We start from the raw sequence: 14037 nt of genomic DNA, 5'->3' as shown, positions 1-14037 counted from the left end.
TTTGGTTTTGTGTGATGCGTTTCAGTGGTGGAAAGGAACAAATTATATTTACTTTTGTTACTGTACTCTAGTAGATTGCGTAGGGAATTGTACTTTTTAAAATAATTTTAAATAATACAAATACTTACTCTTTAAAAGGTATATTTATTTAGTAGTAATCATACATACATTTGTCAAGGATGGTTGTTACAAAGCGCCATTAATTAGTTGTGTTGAAAACCTGGAGTTCACAGTAGCCAATTATAATTAAAAACTGTGTGCAAAATTTTTAGGGGTTGTAAGTCATGAACTGCAGACGTAAAGTACTTTAGTAAATAATGGGTGTGCAGTTTTCTCTGCTTTAGTAAGCTGCTACATCTCAGCATATCATGCTTTAATGTCTAGTACATTGGCCAAGAACTCTTGTCTGCAGCGACTTAATGTTTCTGCTGGACAAAAAGATACCTCTAAAATGTAAGATGCAGTGGAACGTTCTCAGAGTAGTGTTAGCAGCAACACTATATATAAAGAAGGAGATAGTATATCACTGGTCAAATTTAAAAGAGCTGGTCAGTCTCAAGGACATAAGGCAATACTACTTCATTATGCAATCTAAACTATCCAAACAACTGTAGCGTTACCTTCATACAAGAGCAACTTAGTAAGTTTGTAATATTTAACAGTAATTTTTCTGTATACGAATATTGGATCTTACAAAATGTTTGCTTATACCAATTGAATAAGGCTACATAAAATGCTCCATACTGAGGATTAAACCGACAAATGCATAGCGTCTGTCTTTCATGGTGCATACGACACCTAAGAATTGATCACACAAAGTTTGTAGAAAAGAAAAAATCCTTCGACATTATATTGATGACATAAATGTTATTGATCTAAGCACATATTCTGAGTAAAAACTGAGAAAATGTAAGTTGTTCTGCTCATCTCCTAATAACTTCTGCTACATCGGCCTACATTTTTTTGCTTGTTCAACACTCATGTAATTAAGGGGTGTGCAACACAATCATAAGAATTTTACTGTAATTTGTTCACCACTATTCTATTTTAATATTTTAAGATAACATAATTAATATGGTTTGAATTTTTGTAAATTTGCTTCTGTATGCTGTTTCTATGCAGACTGTATTTGCTTAATGTTAACAGGATTCAAAAGCATTTTATTTGCAAAACTGTAAGCTTTTCTCTCCACTGAAGTCTTTAATATCTCTAATTAAATTTTAAAATGATAACTACAGACTACATTGTCAGCTGATATTTACAGATGATTTTGATTACTCGCTAACTATGCATTTGTTGTCATTATGTAATTTTTTTGCATGTTTTAGTATTTGAAATATACAGTTTGCTTCATCAAGAGCACTTATAGTGTAATTGGCTGAGATAAGTGTGGTCAATGACTTTTGAATGTCAACCTAAATAATATAGCAGCATTTTTATTGATTTCAAATTGCAATTGGTATAGTGCATGTCTAGTAATAATGTTTTTTGTATTCCATGTACAAACTAAATTTGTTTAAAATTGAATTGCCATATAAACTACAGTATAGCCTTTCTGTTTCTAAGTGTATATATATATATATATATATATATATATATATATATATATATATATATATACACACACACACACACACACATAATTAAAATGTATCATTATATAATACACACACACAGAGTACTGTGTATATACCATATGGACATGCACATACACACATAATTGTTAACATGTCTTTTGATTAATAAAATCTATTTTATTGCTATATATTTTTTCTTGTACTTTCCATTGTACTGTACAATATGGATATATCAGGAGTGGGCAGGAGGAGGAGTATAGGAACCTCATCAAGGACTTCGTTAAATGGTGCGACTCAAACCACCTACACCTGAACACCAGCAAAACCAAGGAGCTGGTGGTGGATTTTAGGAGGCCCAGACCCCTCCTGGACCCCATGATCATCAGAGGTGACTGTGTGCAGAGGGTGCAGACCTATAAATACCTGGGAGTGCAGCTGGATGATAAATTGGACTGGACTGCCAATACTGATTATCTGTGCAAGAGAGGACAGAGCCGGCTATACTTCCTTAGAAGACGGGTGTCCTTCACCATCTGCAATAAGATGCTGCAAATGTTCTATCAGACGGTTGTGGCGAGCGCCCTCTTCTACACGGTGGTGTGCTGGGGAGGCAGCATAAAGAAGAAGGACGCCTCACGCCTGGACAAACTGGTGAGGAAGGCAGGCTCTATTGTAGGCATGGAGCTGGACAGTTTGACATCTGTGGCGGAGCGACGGGTGCTCAGCAGGCTCCTATCAATTATGGAGAATCCACTGCACCCACTAAACAGTATCATCTCCAGACAGAGGAACAGCTTCAGCAACAGACTGCTGTCACTGTCCTGCTCCACTGACAGACTGAGGAGATCGTTCCTCCCCCAAACTATGCGACTTTTCAATTCCACCCGGGGGGGTAAACGTTAACATTATTCAAAGTCATTGTGTGTTTTTACCTGCATTTTTATTACTCTTTAATTTAATATTGTTTTTTGTATCAGTATGCTGCTGCTGGAGTATGTGAATTTCCCCTTAGGATTAATAAAGTATCTATCTATCTATCCATCTATTTGAGAATATTTGCTTTTTTTCCTGAAGTAACCATATTGTACTTTTACTTGAGTAATTTTTTCTAAGCCTCCTTTGGGTAGTTTCCATGTAACTTACTTTTATTGAAGTAAATATTTGTCCATGTAGGAATTCTTCTAATTCAGTAGATTTTTAGTACTTTTTTCACTTCAGACGTATTTATGTCTATGTGCTTTTATTCCCATACAGGTAACAGACAAAAACTGTGGCAAATCTGTTAGCATCCAACACTTTAACAAAGATAACTGTTGACTTAGGAATACGGGCATCTGCTAGTGTGAATTTCTGACCTTCAGAAGTAATATCAGTCAGACATGAACACTATCCTGTGTTTCCTGTGAGACACAAACCATACTTTTTGTTAAAAAATCAGTTTCTCTGGAAAAAAACTATTGTGTTACTGTTAAGGAGCCAGAGTTTGTTTGTTTTTGACAACAGACCATATAAGTATTTGTTTAGTTATTACCATCATTACAGACACAATGTATGCCATAGCTTGTTCAGGCCAGTACTGGGAACTAAAAATACATTCTTACTGTTTGGTTAATCTATGCTATAGGTTCCATTATAAGTATCACACAGAATTCATTGTTTTATTATACAAAGGAAATGGATTAATTTGCATTGCAGTACCTGCAGGACATTACTTTCATCTTCCTCTCCAGTGAATACATCCACTTCCTCTAGAAGACACCTCTGACTTGAAGCAGCGGTGTATGCAGCAGCAGACTCTCTTAATGTCCGATGTTTTACTGCTAATAATGAAAAAGACAGCACTGTTAGTCCACTTTCTTGCATAATATCAGTCTCTTACATATACTTTGACTTATTAGGTGTCATGCTGAAGCATTCTGATAGACACAGTTACAAAGCACTTTTGAGGGTGGAGTGGTGGCTCTGAGGCTAGGGATCTGCGCTGGTATCCTGAAGGTTGCTGGTTCAAATCCCTGTCACTGCCAAAAGAGATCCTACTCTGCTGGGCCCTTGAGCAAGGCCCTTAACCTTCAATTGCTCTAGGGGAGCTGTACAAATGTCTGACGCTGCGCTGTGACCCCAAGGGGTATACGAAAACTAACAAATTCCTAATACAAGAAATTGTATAAGGCGAAATAAAGAACAAAAAAAAAATAATAAAGTGTACAATTTTGTACTGCTTCTTTTTTTTTGTCAAATTTGAAATCTAAATCAATAGACCCTTTTCTAGCTTCAATGAATGAATGAAAAATCAATGAATTTCTACTTTATTATATAGTGTTTTTTATTCCTCTATAAAAATAATTTTAATCAACAGTGAAATAAATGTAAAATCTTATAGTGCAAGAAAAACCAAATGATACATTTAAAGTAATACACCCCTATTCAGGTTCTGAACTGAATATGCAAATGTGAAAACACACAGCAATATGACAAGTCCTATGCCTATGAAGTCCTGGACGTCAGCACTTCCGCCACACCCAGAGGTGCTGGCGGAAGGAAAACCATGGACACCCGGAGTGCTCCCGGGTGCTCAGCCGGCACTTCCGCCCCACCAGGAAGTGCTGGCGGAAGTTCATCAAGGGGCACCTGGAGCATATCCGGGGCAACATAAAAGGGGCTGCCTCCCTTCATTCGTCAGCTGGAGTCAGGTGGAAGAGGACAGAGCTCGGAGGAGAGGAGTGGAGGCGGTGAAGAGAGAGGCATTGAAAGAGGCCTTGAGGGTGTGTGGTGCAGGGGCACTGGGTTGTGCCTGGTATTTGTAAATAGTAGAAATGTATAATAAATGTGTGTGGTGTTTTGAACCATCGGTGTCTACCTGTCTGTGTCCGGGCTGGTGTCCACACTATGTAGCAATTTCTCAAATTGCCCACTGCCAATAAATCGTGAAACTTAACATATTCATTTAAAATATGTAAAAGGGTGATTGGGGAATTTTTTGCTTTCTGTCTACATTTTAGGGAAAAAAGGCATAGCATTGGACATGCACATGGTTTACAACTTTCGAACTAGACTAGTGTGGAAAGACAACTCATTATAAAAAATATTACTGTATGTGCAGCTCATTTCTCAATTTACTAGTTACAGCTTGAAACTGACACCACCAATTAATTTATTTTATTAATATTAAAAATATATTCATTTAATTTATTGATCTCATCTTCCCAACTCACATTTCCTGGTGATGGCAGTGTTTATTGAAAAACCAAATGGTCCCTACCAGACCATTTCTATCAAAAATAGAAATAAGCCTTTCCTGAGAGATGAGCACAGAGGTGAAGAAGAAGATAACCAACTTCAGAAAACCTTGCATGTTTGAAGGGTAAAAATAGTGTAAGCAGAGGAAACAGATACTATGAATTGTCTGAATTCACAACCTTTATGTGATTAGCTGAGGCTAGACTATTATTATAAAAGGAACAGAAAGTCAAAGCTGCTGGGATCATCTAACATATGACTGGAATCATCATTCAAGTGTCAGGTCACTGCTGACTGAAGAACCTCTTTGTGTTTGATTATTACTTTTTTTCCCTGTCCACTCTTCACCTTTGATGAAGTTTACTTTGCCCTTTACATACTGCAAGATCCTGGAGAAAATGCACAATGCTTCATATCCTAACCATGTTTTTTGATGACCTGGTAATATAAAATCTGTCTTCTTAAACAGTAACGTTAATTAAATAATGAATATATATGGTGTGTGGTTCTAATAAAAACCAGATAAAACAATAATTACTTTTGCAATAAGTTTCAGAACATGAGGATTCTGTTCCGGAGGATGTTGTCTCTTCATCAGATGAGTCATCACTTTCGCTGTCTTCAGAGAATGATGGTTTGACTGGACTCTGAAAAATGAAGAAAGAATATTTTCCCAACTGTTATTATGGACTTTGAATTATTCTTTTGGTAGATTTGGTTTATCAAAAAAGGGAGAAAGTGGGAAAAGTATCACTGTCATTTTTTTTAAAATCTGTCTCTTTAATTTAAATAATGTTTTATTACACTGTACCTTAAAATAGGAAATATCAGGCATTGTTTGCATTCTTTAGGATGAACTTTAGCTAAAGGGATATTTTCACAGTATTACTTCCCAGAGGAGGGTGTAACCGGATTCCACGTTGGGGTTAGGCAGAGCTACATCAGACAGTGGAGACAGAGCGACAAATATGCTGTAGTACAAGCTCTTACTTAACTCCTTATTGCCAGAATTTATCTTTACAAGTTTCTGAAGTATTTTACAGTTTTGTTTATTTGTGAAGTTTACAGAAATTGAAAAAGAATGAGCTTGATGAAACATACACAATTACATTTTAAAATATAATTCATTTATTAATTTTGCGAACCCGATTATTTCAATGCTAAGTCGGCAGCATCAGTTCAAATTAGACATCAACCCTGATGGCACTCGCAGACTTCTTTATAATATAATGTGTGTGGATTGTGGTTAAGAAAAAGTAAAAATATGTTATATTTATCAAAGAACAAACATACGATACGTGAAAACTACACTATTTTCCCTGTAACCCATTGAGCGGGGCCAATATGAACTTCAACCAATGTATGCCAAACATATCTATATATACAAAATTCTTTTCGCATTTGAAACGGAAATTTCGTATGAGCATTTGAAATGGAAATTACGTATGACCACAGAGGAACAGGAAAAACATTCTTAATAAACCTGATTCTTGCCGAGACAGTGAATGGTGACATAGCTCTGGCTGTAGCGTCATCGGGAATCGCTTCTACATTATTAGATGGAAGCCGTAAAGCACATTCGGCATCGCAATTACCATTAAACCTCGCTCACGACGAAAATCCAATTTGCAACATACGCAAGAGCTCTGGAAAGGCAGAAGTCTTGCAACATTCAAAGATAATAGTTTGGGATGAGTGCACCATGGCACATAAAAGAGCTTATGAAGCCTTGAACCAAACAATGCAAGATCCCAGAGATCCTAGCAAAAAAATGGAAGGTACTGTCGTTTTACTCGCAGGAGATTTTCGTCAAACATTACCAGTTATTCCACGAGGGACACCAGCGGATGAACTCAACGCGTGTTTCAAATCCATGCTTCTCCCACGGTCAGTTATATGTTGCGTGTTCTCGGGTAGGTACACCAAAAAAATTATACATTTATGCACGTAATGGGCAAACAAAAAATGTAGTATACCCGAAAGCACTGCAGTAGTACTGAATGTATCTTTACTTTTTAAATGTTAATGTTTTACTGTTTAATAATTTATACGCTTCTTATATTTTGTTCAAATTCTTTTATCAAAATATTTTACTGTTTAATAATTTATATTTATATGCAATGTGCATCTTATATATTACTTCATATTCTCATATGATAATGATGTTAATAATGTTGTTTATATTGATTTCTATGTTATTGTAAATGCTCTTTAATTGTTAAAAAATAAAATTGGCAGTTAAACTTATTTTATGAATACTACATTTTATTTTTTTCCCTTGCACTCAGTGAGCGAAGCCACTGGGTAATCAGCTAGTACAGTATAAAATGATACAAGTCCAAAACACACTTACCAAAACTCTTTCACTCATATTTTCTCCAAATACAAATTCAAGGTTGGCTTCTCTTCCAGACATTTCCTGATCCAAGCACTTCCTGCAAAATGTTTCCATATTTGAAATATTAGCTTAGAAAATAAACCTAAAGATGTCTATTACAAATGTATTAATTGTCTTAACCCGTTAATACTAAAGCAGGTTCATTTGGTAGCACATAACCTATTCCAAAGTCTACGTATTGAGGCAGGAGGCAGTTCCAGTGCAAGTCCAACACATGGTATACTCATACTCAAATGCTCAGTAGAGGGTCATCAGCAGATTAATGCTAACATGGGAGTAAAAGATTGCTGGGGAGAACATATTCCTAAACAGAGCAATAGTCCAATCACTGCATGTTAAGCTCACCTATACTTTCACTGCGTTTTAAACTCACCTACACTTATTTAATCTTGTCCGATTTATAATCAACAATCAAGCTGATCAGGGCCATTTTATAATCAACAGTCTAAACCTGCATGCCTGAGATGTGAGCGGTAATATGAATACCTGAAGAAAATGAAAGCAAATGCCGGGATAACACGCATACTTCACAAATGAATGTGCCTCAAATGAACGGGCCACTGAACCTGTACGGCAGCCGTGCTACCCGCTGTACCATAATATCACCCATCTGCTTAAGTGATGGTAAATATATCAGAGCCAACTAATGAGTTTAGTCCTTATTTACCTTGATATTTCCTTTGTGGACAAGTGGAGAAAGGGGCTGGAGGCTGATTCTCTATTTGCATCATACTTTGCTTGTAAGTACACAGGCTCCAGTGTCACCTGTTGGCAGGAAACACAAATTATTAACTAAATATTAAACATAAAAGAACTACACAAGTACCTGAGCTGTATAATGAGACAATATCATGGCAAAATAATTTATGGGCCAGTTTCAGCCTCAAGAATTCTTACGTTGAATCAGGCCACCATATAATGACTAGAAAGCCTTTTAAAATGAAAGAGGAGCAATAGTACCATACAACAGTTAATCTGACACAACAAAAGGTTTCAAAGTTCAAAAGTGTTACCTTCCGGTGTCCTTTTTCATCTCTCTGGGGTAGACAGCTAGCACCAATGCTGCTTCCAGGGGCTGCTTCATTGGCAGCAGGAAATATGATACTTTGTGGTTGGGGAGCAGGAAGGGTGGCAGGTCTGATCACATTCTTCTTACCATTTGATGGAGCAGGTATTGATTCTAAAACACCAAAGAGGTGTTAGGCTATTTCATTGAAGAAGTCTCATCTTTAACCATATTAGACAACTATCATACAAAATGCATGGTATCACCTAGGTAATTAACTAATCAGTCTTTAATTCATGTCACTGACATTCACTATCACGATATCCTCACATACCATGTAATCAGTGCATTTGCATGCATACACAAAACAGGATAAAGTGAGTAATCCAGGTATGGCAGAAGACTTGTTTTTTAAAAACCTCCTTTTGCAAACACTCCAAATTCAATAAACTGTTAATCCCAAACAAGCATGAAGCCTTTGATAATATTCTTGTGCGTCATGTGCTGTAGTAGATAACGTACATCCATCCCCTTTTCACATCCCCAACCTGAGCTGCCAATGATTTGTGTTATTAATGCCGGCTGCTGCAGCACTCGATCACAATGTTTTAACATATCTACAGCAAATAGCTGGATGAAAACTAAACTGATGCCTTATTAATATTTTTCTGTTACTGGATTGTAAGCAGCACACTCTTCTGATTGGCTGTGCAACTGAGCCCTGTAAAGCAGCGGTGTACCAGTACATTTGCTTCTTGCCTTACTCCCAGTGTTTATGGGATACGAACAACACAGGTATATTTTTAATTCAATAAAATAAGCATTGCATTTGGATATTCATTACATTAAAAAGTAATCAGACTGCTTAACACACATTACTTTTAAAATGTTACCCTACTGCTCCTGAGATTGTGCTGCTGAGCTAAGTTAAGCTCATTAACATAAATTTACTATTTTCTGAAATATGAAGGAATAATGTATTCACCTGAACATTTGAAAGTTTATTTTGTAGACACTTCTACCTGAGGCTACACCTCAGTGTGCGGAACTGAGCAGTGCAATAGACACTCACAGGCTACAAAAATCTTAGCTATAACCCAATTAAGGGTTTATATGTCCAAATAATGGGGTTACTCATGGAGAAATCTACCTCTGTAAAGCAGTTTTTCCTCTGAGACCAATAACCCAGTTTCTCTAACCGGGATAAGGGTTTACATGGCATTTTAGAAATTAGGCTTCTGTGAATAACCAGGCTATTAAATCACATGTAAATGCAGATTGAAATTACTCTTTTTAATTGTGTTTTACTTAATATTTGACCTAATTTGTATATTTGTCAGTGCAAATGATGCATCTGCTGCTCCATTACAGCTGTAAAGTTGTGCAAGTGCACCTAAAAAAAAAATAACTGAAACAATACATCAAACTAAAAAAGAAACATGTATTCAGGACTAACAGACAATAGGAAATGCTTGGAAACACCCTGACATCAAACATAACAAATACTCAAGTGTGAAAAAAAAACTGGATGAACTACAACATAGTAAGCTATGGCTGCAAGAACAATTTAACAGCTTTTTAATGTCTGAAAGGCAAGAGGTTATAAATGCAAATGTAAGGCAAGACTAGGGCCAGCCTGTAACAGAATGCTGAGCCACACACATGCAAACACAAACACAAATTCAAAATGTGTTGATTTAGCTTTTTTTTATCATTCTACCAAAATATTTTAGTTTCCTCCAAAAGCACAATTAGAGATAAGTATGGCAATAATTGGCAGTACTATTGTTGAACTAATCAGGAACCAAGGTCTATAAGGTGCCAGTGCCATTCACTTCTTTAAGGCACTGCTCAGCATATGACTCATTGTATAGCAGGCATGCATATTTTACATATATTTCACTAAACAGGTCATTGCAGGGCTGCAGGGAGCTACAGTCTATCCTGTTGGTATCATGAGGAGGGCAGAAATCAAGCCTAAATAAAACATCAGTTTATAGGTTTAGAACTTTGTCTTCCTCATCTGAAAAATCTCAGAACATACTTGTCATTAACAGATGAAGAGCCGGTAAATTCCAGGAACAGCCTGTATATAAAAGGCTACTGTTACTCTGAAATTGTAGACAAAATAAATGCAAATTACAAAAGCACATGTACAGTGAAATTCATGCTTGCATGTTGACATGCAACACATTGCCACTAATTGTCCACTAGATGGCAGACCTAGAGTACATAGTATTTGTTTCCTTTCAAGGCTTGTAAAATTATATATTAATTATAAGACCAGAGTAACTGTGGTGGACGTACCTGGTGTAAAATTCCCTCTTTCTGTATTTACCATAGAAAGACTTGATGGCATGAATACATTGTTTCGGGGTGCTGCAAAATAAAATAGAACAAAAAATTGCAATCCTAATGATACTACACAATCATAATATTATTATAATGCTACAACCTTTCATGGCTGTGTTTTTTTCTGTATGACCTAAAAAGAATGTATGTAATGTTAACTGCAGCATAGTTTAGTTCAGTGTAATGAATGATCTGCTGTACATTTATGGAGAAAGAATCTGATACACTAAAGACCAAAGAAAATAAATTAAAAAAATACTTGTTGGAATCTTAGGTTAAAAAGTTAACAGATTTGCAGACTTTTAAGTGTTACACCGATTCATTAGTTGTAAATCCCAAACAAAACAACGTTCTCGTCTTTGATTTTGGATAGCTCACACAGCAGTCATTTTTTAAACATCAGAGCATGTCTTATTTGCGAAATCCATACTGTGCCATATTGTTCAAATGAATTAAGCTTTGCTTTTCAAAAATGTCTTGGTCACTGATTATGCTCCATTATAGTCTAAGATTATACATTAATTTTCTGAGGAGGCCCAGAGACTAATCAGGCCATACTAGGTATAAAACAAAAACCAGGCCCAGAAGTGGAACCAGTCTATGTTATGTCATAATCACACACAAGCCTCACTCAAACCAGGCACCTCTAAAGATGTAAATGCTATTGTTAGGTGTTAGATGTGGAGGGTCTGTTACTAGTGCATTTATTTCATTACTATGATTAGTAGTTAGATACAATTTTATCTGTCCATGGGGGAAATTTAACTTTCTGAAAGTACTAGAAAGCTTCTTTACATACAATAGTCTTAGTTTTTCCTTCTAGTGAAAAGAACCCAAAATTGTAATCAGCAAATGCAGAGATATTAAGTCCCAACTTAGTGATGCTTGAAGATTTTACAACAAGTGATGGAAATCTAAATATAATGGATGGAATTTGGACCCAGTTTTTTTTTTTTGGATTAAGTGCAAGTCTGCCACCCATCATACTACCATCACAATCTATGTGGCAATGTATCTGTTGAGAGACCATACTATAGTATTTCTTGCCATTCACACTGACCACAAGCCACGGTGGGTATGGGAGTGTATATGGAGGGGTGGTGGGTAGGCAGCCTAAAGAAATCCTGGAATGTAAAGCAAATGCAAGGCTACGATACGTGATAATCTCGAAAGACATTTAAAAGACCCACGAGACCAAGGAGACTTGCCACAGTGCATCTCGCGGGGACCGTAAACATGAGACTTGGTGCCAAGAGATTGTCCCAGGGCCGTAGCAAAAAGGACAGCGGCTGTACAGGCTTTAAAAAGATTGAAGGGCAGCGCAACAGCAGCTATAACACCCCCCGCCCTCCGAACGCGAGCGGCATTATACATCCTGCAAGAAAGAATTCAAACACGCCCGGGGCCAGTAATAAAAGACAGGTATTGCTTTTACAACGTCACGCGAGACCAGGCAGTGAGCCATCATTTAAAGCAAGTCAACAGACAAGATTGCTTTTGGCAGGCAAGCATCATGTGTTCCCAGCTCTTAAAACAACGACATGCGACAGGCAGAAGAGGCAGCTAGCAAGCAGCAAAAAGATAGCAAATGATCCAAAGGCGTATCCTTAGCGTACGTTCAGCCGCAACACCCTTCACAACATGAGCAGTATTATACGTCTGGGAAGAAAGAGATGTAACCAGGCACGTGACCGAAAATAAAGGACAAGTATTGTTTTTACAAAAGTTTTTAAAGTAAAAGTGAAAATAATGCATATGTAACAATTCACAAGAAAATAACAATCTCTTTAAATTGTAGATTGCCTGCCTAAGGTAAAGTCATCCCTGATGAATGGGGACGTGGGAATGAGGGGTCCTTTCATCGGATTAGCGCTATTTCAGATGTGGAATGGCAAAATGGGGGAGGCAGCTTGATGAATGAGGTCTCCAGGACTTAAAACAAATCCAAATCATATTATGTGATATCATCTAATGTGAAATTTTACTCCGTACTTCTAGAATTTTTATTTTTATATTGTATTGAGGATTTATTCTGTTCTATGTACTGTACGGCTCAGAATTAAAAGACAATGAGTAAAATGACAAAGTAGAACTTCATAAAGACGTTTACAAACGTTGACGCTAAACACATGCAGAGCAGGTTAGAGACTATGAAACCAGTGAAATTAGAAAGACTAAAAAAAAAAAAAACAGCGCTATACACATGTGGAGAAAGTTAAAGGATACGAAAGTAGGAAAATTACAAAATATGAAAAAGGAAGTAAAGATCGCAGTAGCGCAAACAAACAAACTGCCTCATTTAACTATGCACCAGTCTAACTTTGGTTTTGCACAATAATTACTACACTATTGCACCTTAACACTTAATTCTACTTTATTCACATAATTTTACTTTTTTATTATGTTCTACTATACTGTTATCTTTCAATCTATGACTTTTTGTTAATCTAACTAATATTCTTCTAACTTTGCACAGTTTTTGATAAGCGGATCAGGATGCACTTCACTGCGTGTTGTCCTGTATAATTATGCATGTGACAAATAAAGAATCTTGAGAATTTCAAAAACGGAGTTTACCACACATGCATTTATTGGTTACTTTGTTAATGTATATATATTTATCTGTCTGCTTATTTAAAAAGCTAAATTTACCCCAGGAGTCAAAAGCGTTCTGTCTAGCCCTTGTACAAAAACCTAGACAAAAGCTGGGGTATCACCTTGGTAACCCCATGTACTTTTGGAACTGTGAGAGGAAAATAGCACGACTTTACAGACAGGTGTCCAATGCAGAACTCTACTTACTTTTTTACTTTGTAAAAAAAATTATTAACTGCTGATGATATAGATCGTTTTGTCTGTGCTGAAATTCAGAGAAACCTGTCCTGATCTCATTAAAAAGATTCAACATATTGGGACTCGCAAGATTACAAATATTGTTTTTACAGAAGTTCTGAAATAAAAGTGAAACTAATGAAATAGCAACAATTCAAAGAAAAAAAAATCTTACAAGTGTGTATCTGGAAAACCAAAAAACGGGGGTTGGCGAGCAAAGCGAGCAGGGGGCAAAGCCCCCTAGTATGTTAAAAACCTAACATATTGTGAAGTAGCTGTGTGTCAAACTTCAAGTCTGTGGTTTGAGAAAAAAAATTGCAATAAGGTTGTACACAGATTGTGGTTTACAGATTAGGGATGAAGGATAGAAAAAATACAGATATCTTTATTTTTATTTGTCTAAAAGTTGTTCAGAGTTTATTTCTTATTGTTTTATATTGCACACTGCTATGGTACTGGTTGCAAAAATTCAATAGACTTACCTGGTTGAGGAGGGAAGCTGGTTGCAGTGCAGTTAAATGATGATGATCTCACTCGTTTATCTCTGCTGGAAGAATCTAATGTGGATAAAGAGACACATTGAACAATTCCTCAAAAACTACATTTTCATCATATTTACAGAGCATTTCATGTTC

At 36.4% G+C, this 14037-nt stretch overlaps 1 protein-coding gene across 2 annotated transcripts in view; it reads right to left on the bottom strand.

Moving 5' to 3' along the window:
• LOC114652204 (ran-binding protein 3-like) overlaps positions 1-14037 on the bottom strand; it is a 53601-nt gene that overhangs the window by 12560 nt on the left and 27004 nt on the right. Inside the window, exons 5-11 of one of the 2 annotated variants that reach the window (XM_028802458.2) lie at positions 13885-13959; positions 10526-10597; positions 8226-8392; positions 7880-7977; positions 7168-7249; positions 5353-5461; positions 3276-3394 (exon numbers count right to left, since the gene is read on the bottom strand). In XM_028802458.2, coding sequence (XP_028658291.2) covers positions 3276-3394; positions 5353-5461; positions 7168-7249; positions 7880-7977; positions 8226-8392; positions 10526-10597; positions 13885-13959 — 722 coding nt within the window. Of the gene's footprint in view, positions 1-3275; positions 3398-5352; positions 5462-7167; positions 7250-7879; positions 7978-8225; positions 8393-10525; positions 10598-13884; positions 13960-14037 lie in introns of both variants that reach the window. The other variant, XM_028802457.2, reaches the window with a different exon arrangement.

This window comes from Erpetoichthys calabaricus, chromosome 5 (assembly GCF_900747795.2).
Source record: "Erpetoichthys calabaricus chromosome 5, fErpCal1.3, whole genome shotgun sequence".
NCBI lineage: Eukaryota > Metazoa > Chordata > Cladistia > Polypteriformes > Polypteridae > Erpetoichthys > Erpetoichthys calabaricus.
This window is presented reverse-complemented; position numbering and strand designations above follow the sequence as displayed.